This window comes from Halyomorpha halys, unplaced genomic scaffold, assembly GCF_000696795.3.
Source record: "Halyomorpha halys isolate HHAL.00 unplaced genomic scaffold, Hhal_1.1 Scaffold12.1, whole genome shotgun sequence".
Lineage (NCBI taxonomy): Eukaryota > Metazoa > Arthropoda > Insecta > Hemiptera > Pentatomidae > Halyomorpha > Halyomorpha halys.
In genome coordinates, this window is record NW_027109908.1 from 1,431,104 (window position 1) to 1,437,811 (window position 6,708).

At 32.5% G+C, this 6,708-nt stretch overlaps 1 protein-coding gene across 6 annotated transcripts in view; it reads right to left on the bottom strand.

The window, feature by feature from the left end:
- Nucleotides 1-15: 15 nt before the first annotated feature.
- LOC106679233 (uncharacterized) overlaps nucleotides 16-6,708 on the bottom strand; it is a 44,906-nt gene continuing 38,213 nt past the window's right edge. For 3 of the 6 annotated variants that reach the window (XM_067048074.1, XM_067048073.1, XM_067048075.1), the window contains 3 exons: nucleotides 6,203-6,340; nucleotides 555-5,331; nucleotides 16-471 (listed from right to left, as the gene is read on the bottom strand). In XM_067048074.1, coding sequence (XP_066904175.1) covers nucleotides 1,810-5,241 — 3,432 coding nt within the window. In that variant the 5' untranslated portion in view covers nucleotides 5,242-5,331; nucleotides 6,203-6,340 and the 3' untranslated portion in view covers nucleotides 16-471; nucleotides 555-1,809. The remainder of the gene's footprint in view (nucleotides 472-554; nucleotides 5,332-6,202; nucleotides 6,341-6,708) is intronic. The other 3 variants (XM_014418260.2, XM_067048077.1, XM_014418272.2) reach the window with 1 other exon arrangement.

Consider the following 6,708-nt stretch of genomic DNA (forward strand, 5'->3'; position numbering starts at 1 on the left):
GGACTCCAATAAGAGAGCAGTATAGCACTCCAATAAGAGAGGAACAGTATAGAACTCCAATAAGAGAGGAGCAGTATAGGACTCCAATAAGAGAGGAGCAGTATAGGACTCCAATAAGAGAGGAGCAGTATAGGACTCCAATAAGAGAGGAGCAGTATAGGACTCCAATGGGAGTCGGCCGAAAAAAAAAGAGGGGAGCTAGGGGTGAAACCACTAACTGAAATTCTAGAGGAGAGGCAGTTGAAGTGGTTTGGACATATATGTTGAATGGATGAAGACCGTGGACCGCGAAAATTCTTCGAAGTTAAACCAACTGGCAAAAGACCAAGAGGAAGGCCAAGGATGTCGTGGCAGGAAAATGTGGCTAAACTGGGAGAGAATAGAGGAAATCTATTGGATTCCATGAGGGCATTGGCAAGGAACCAGGACAGATGGAACGCTTGTTTCGATGCACCTCCACGCTGAGAAGCACTGAGGAGGAAGAAAAAGAAAGAACAATATATTACATGATTATTACATGTGTTAAATTAAAGTACTTACAAGAAAAAACCTACATCAATATACGATGTTTGTCTGATGATCGTAGTTCATACCTTAGCTCCTAGGTCGCGCCATGTTGGAATGTAACAGTTCTAGCAGCAGCCAGCCATGGCCGATTCGCAACACGGTCCTGTCGTGTTTTCCTGCCATTTTCTTAGTATCAATATATAAAATTGCCTCTACGTGTTCGCTACTAATTCGTGCATGCGCAAACGTGTGAATTGGTTATTTGGTATAAGTTCGCTTGAATTTGTTCGGGTGTATGTTTTTAGGCACACAACAAAGGGCTCATACGCTGTATCCACATTTTTGTGTTCGGTTAGCCTTGTTTTAGAACTACAATAGACAAATGTAGGTGCTCTCTGTGTTTTAATCAATTAAAGAATTTCCACAACCTTTAGATTCACTAAGTAACTCAAGTTTAAGAAGGTATATTTTAAAATTCAATCGATTTGATTTTTCTTTTAATTTCTGCCAAATGAGATCCTCAGTTCAGTTTTGCGTCAAAACTAATTCCATTGTATTTGACCTTTTTGGAGTTGATTGCCAAACAAAATCGGGGTTTGAAATATACCCAATTTCCGCTTCCTGGTAAATAGAATCAACTCTGTCAGGTTTTTATAACTAATAAAGCAATGAATGACAATAAAAATAATGCAATGATGATTGTCAATTAGCTCATCTTGATGCTGTTCCTCACAAGTTAGAAGATCAACAAGGCACTCAGTAGCCAATTTTTCACACAACTTCCACTTTTCACTTAATTTAGATGTTGTAATAAAATACTTTAATCAAAACTTAGAAGTAAACAATGACAAGAAGTTTTGGAAGGAAAGGTTATAAAATAAGTTTCTCAGAAAATCCACTAGGAGCTCTTACCCATTTAACATGACTTTAAATAGGGCTGCTCACAACTCTATACTTAATACATGTAACACATTAAACACGTGATGAATACCTCCAGTAATTTCAGTAGCTCTGGAGTAATGATTTTGCTAAGGATGCAAAGGTCTGCAAGAAGCACAGCCTGTAAGAATTACTTTACTGTGATTCAGTGTATTCTTTTGGTAAAGTTTATTTATTAAAGTAATATATTTGCTATTACGACCACATTTACATGATTTATACATAAAATGATTAAATATTTACACTTAAATAAGCACCACACAACTCGAACAGACTCCTAGCGGGAAGCAGTAAAGTTCTTAGTTCAACCAGGCGTTCATAGGTAGCATCGCTACATGGTGATAGTTACTGTAAAACTTAATTTTACATGACTGCTTTAAGATGTACTGCATATTCTTTTAAAGAAACTGTCTTGGCTATAAAATATTTTGTAAATAAACAATCTGGATGATCCTCATCTAATTTTTTGTTTTGAATCTCAAGTATATGTTGAAAACGCTCAAGCGCTAAATTATACTTTCCTTGCTTAAGGAATATCTCTGCTATATGGGTACTTACAGATAGATAGTCAGAATGGTCACTGCCATAACTATCTTTTATAAATTGTATTGCATCTTCCAAAATTGGTAATGCTCTGTGAATCTCATTTATATTAAAATATATTTTTCCTATTTTTATCATTAGATCCAGATTATCACATTTGTTCTCTGTTTTCTTCCTTATACTCAGAACTTCATTATATTTATTGAGTGCTTTATCATAATCTTTCAGTTTATAATGTATGTTGCCAATACTAATATATGCTTCTAAAGAAGACGGATGCTCCTTTCCAAATCTATTAATCCTGTTTTCCAACACTTCCTGATAGATCCTCAAAGAATCGCTAAACTTCCCTTGATCTTCAAGAGTCATTGCCTTACCAAACAGGGTTTCTAAGGTGTAAAAGTCATCTTTTCCCAAAAGAGTTTTTTGTTTCTCAAATGTCTCTTCAAACAGTTCCAATGCTTCATCAAATCTAGTTAGCTTTCTAAGCATTTCAGCTATTTTGGACTGAGAACGTAATGTACCAGGCTGATCACCATAAATTGTCTTTACTTTTTCTACTAATTGTTTATACTCCTTTAAAGCTTCATATTTCTCCTGAATATCGATTTTAGTATTCAAATTATTGCTTGTTGTTGAGTTATCCTCCTCATTGTAATCTAATGTTTGATAAAGAAGCAATGCATCTTCGTACTTACCTTCAAGAAGAAATATATGTGCTAAGAATTTCTTAGAATCAGTACTGTTTGGCGGGTGAATGCTTTTTGTGATCTCTTCCAAAGTGTCTAATACTTCCTCGTTTTTTCCTTGAGGAGTCTCAACAAGTGTCGATTCCCCATCCGAAGAAAGAGGAACTTTCTTAACAAATTCAGAACTGAGTTTTATCACTTCATTGCGATCCCCTTCCTTTAACAAGATATTAGCCAAGCATCTCTTGATGTCGATTGACAATGGATGGTCTTTACCATACATAGCTTCACTGGATGATAGCACTTCTTGAAAACTTTCCATTGCTTCACTATATTTACCTAATATTTGTAATGTAATGCCCTTATGTTGTCTTAAAATCATTAAACAGGCCTGAACCCTTTTATTATCCACTGGTAATGAACTTGAGAGTTCAATAGCTTTATGTACAAATGAAAACAACTCTGTGTATTGTTCGTTTCTTAAAAGGTCTATACAGACATAGGCAGAAACTAAAGAACAACATGCTCCTGTATCTTCTGAATGGGCTCCGTCTACACTAGAATAATCCCAAACAGACATAGCATGATTTAGAGTTTTGATATTCACATTTTCCCTTTTGGTAAAAATCATTAAGGCTTCTTCTAGAACCAACTTATCTTCATTATCTTCCACCAATTTCAACCTGATAACTTCTTGTACAGCTCTATTCACATTAACCACTACTACTTGCTGTTCTGAAGTTATAAGTTTGCGGTGAATGCTAATCATAGAATGTTGTTTTAATATTTCCAATGCAGATGATAAAGCATCATAGTCTTTCACTACATTTAAAAATATTTCTATAGGTATCTCTTCTGGAGCCATATAGGAGAGGATATTCAAAATTTTTAATGCTTCATTGCCATATCTAGATTTTCTTATCAAATCCAAAGTTACATTCCAAGTAATATAAACAGTCTTGGTGTAGTCAATATCGCTGTCCTCAGTAAATGGAAAGTTAAGAACATCCTTTCTCTTTTTTTTAAGAAGATTGAGGTAAGAGGTGATATTGAAATGTGAACCTGTGTTTTGTAATTTCATGTTTTGAACTTTGATGTATGAAACTGCTTGTTTTATTGAAAAAGGAAAATATTGCAGTTCATCTGCTAGGGCTGAACTTTCATTAACATCTGTTTTAAGAACTTTTGAAATAAATTGGATAGCTTCATCCTTTTCAAACATATCAAGGGATAGAACATGGATGGATGGGGGCCATATTTGATTACGTGATGTGATAAGAATATACGGATTAGAAACATTAGAAATTGGTGGTAAAAATTTATCAATACCTTCATCAAATTCATTTTTGCTTTGGTAATGTTGGACATTATCAAAAATTATGAGACTATTTCTCTTTGAAATAGTTCTATATATATCTTCAACTATAGAAATCAATCTCCTATCTTCTCCATCAGCATTCTTTGTGGCTATATTGAGTTTGTTGCTTGCTAGTGAGCGGAAACAAGCCTCCAATGTTTGAAACGACCCAGCATTAAACCATAAAACATTATTATTGTACTCCATTCCAAACTTACTGATGTACTTTCTGGCCAGTTCAGTCTTTCCTATGCCTCCGATGCCAGAAATACAGACAACTTGAGTTTTACCAGTATTTACATTCAGTATTTTGTGCAAATTAGCCAGATTTTTAGTTCTTCCCGTGAATGATTCAACAGGACTCCTGATATTAAATAGAACAGGGATACCCTTTTTGGCTTCTTCAAAAAACTGTTTACCTTCTTTATCAGAAATGAATCTTCCTCTGACTTTTGCCTTAAGCCAGTCGATCATTGTTATCATAAACCTACAGTAAGTACTTTCTACTGAGAAAAAATTGTTGGGAAAATCAAATTTATTTCCTAGTTCTTTTTTTATTACCTCATCTAGCTCTCGTTCACTCGGGCAATCCACAGCAAAGATCAAATGATTTATGAAATCCTCAATATCATCATCATTATAATCAGAAAGCACCGTTTTTGATTTAGACTTATAATCATTTAAAGGTTTTTTTAATTTTGGTATAATTTTTTCAGTAAACTTGTAACGTTTAGGTTTAGTTACAGAGCCTGTATAAATGTCCAAAATACCATCTGTATTTGTTAAGAGTTGAATTTCACCTTTTCTCTTTGAAATATTATTATCAAAATTAATATTGGTACAAATAATAACATCTTTGATGATGCCTTCTCTAAACAGGCTCTCCTTTTTTGCATCTAGATAAGAAAAAAAATACTTCGGTAAGTAGAATTCACTTTTGATGTTTAACAGTGAATTAATAGTTATGGAGCTTACAGTTTTGTCAATTTTATGTTTTGCTAGTAACAGACGAAAAAATTTTGTTTTGTCTTGATGAAATTCGAACACTAAATCCTCAAATTTCCCAGCTTCTTTTATCTTTGCCCCCAAATTGAAGGAATACCCACTAGTCAGTCCATGACATATAAATAACACAAGGAGTTTTAGCTTGAATAAGTGTCCGTGGATAGGATTCTGATCTGATAATTCTTCATCAGGACTTTTCATGATTTGACGATGGGCTTCTTCTATCTTTTCCTCTGCAAGAGATCATTCTTTGGACTTTGGCCACAAATGTTATTCTTCCAAAAATGAACCCTGAAAAAAAAATATATATATATATTATTTATACCATAAAAACATATTTTAACAAAAAATTTAATTGTCTGTCTGTAACTCTAATTTAAGTTCATATTTGGATAGTGATTAAACAATTATACCTCTTTTCCGTGTAACCTCGTAAGTCATCATGTATGGATTCGTGGCAGATTTAATTGTACTAAATGGTCCATTTTATAATTCAACCGTTTTCAGAATTTATTTTAGTATTCTATTCCAGTTACTGATAATATAATTATGTCTAAGTGTTTGTAAAGAAAGTCATTTATCACTTTTAAGATATGCCTACTAATTTCACATTACTTTTGAATGAAACTACCATAGCTCTACTCCATATGTTTATAAAACCTTAATTATTTTAATAAATGGTAAGTCTGCTGGTTGGGGATAATTTAGAGTTTGTCATAGAAGCTAGGTAATAAACCAAATTGTTTGTTCAGTTTTCATATAAAAATAAAGAATAATATCATTGTTTTAAAATTATAACTTAACAATAATGAGATTTTTTTTTTAATACTAATAGATATTAACAATACATAATATGATTATGTTAAGTAACACAATGAACCATTAGTTTAATTAAGATATTATAGAAAAATAGTGTTTAATTGGATTTTGAATTGTGTGAAAAGTATAACTTTGTTGTATATCTTTATAGTTCATAAGTAACATAATTAATTTTTGATCTATATACATATGGTAATCGTGTGAGTGGTTGTCCAAAATGGATGGGTGTAGAATTAATTAAATAAAAAAAATTAATCAACACTTTTGTTATTTAAATCAAAAAGGTATGCTAGAAATAGTAATCACTTCATAATATTTAAGAATAAATTTTAAATTTACTTACTGGAAGATCGATGATTGACCGTATGTGATAATAAAAGGAAGATAAGATGGGTACGGTGAAAGAAAAAAAATTCAAGTAGTCATCAAACTATTTAATATGAACCAACGTTTTGCCCCACGTTGCAGGGCTTCATCAGGGCTAAAAAAGATATACACACTTTAATGAGGTAAAAATAAATGAACAATGCCAATTAAAAAATAAAAACGTAAAATTAAATAAGAATAACAAAGGTTTTTGACAATTAATGAAAATGGAAATAACAGCTAATAAATAAATAAAAAAATATAAAATACAGTTCACAGTAAAAGATAGAAAAATTGAATAAGAGTAAAACCAAAAATAAGGGAAGATAATGTACAAGATTGGAAACATACCTCAAAGAGGGTAGGCGAGTACGAAAATGAAAGGTTGACAGGAACGAGTGAGAGTGGTGGGGGATTGGCAGTTAAATGATACATTACATTTGAAAATAATGTTAAAGTAAAGAGTATAAGCAAATTAAAGAA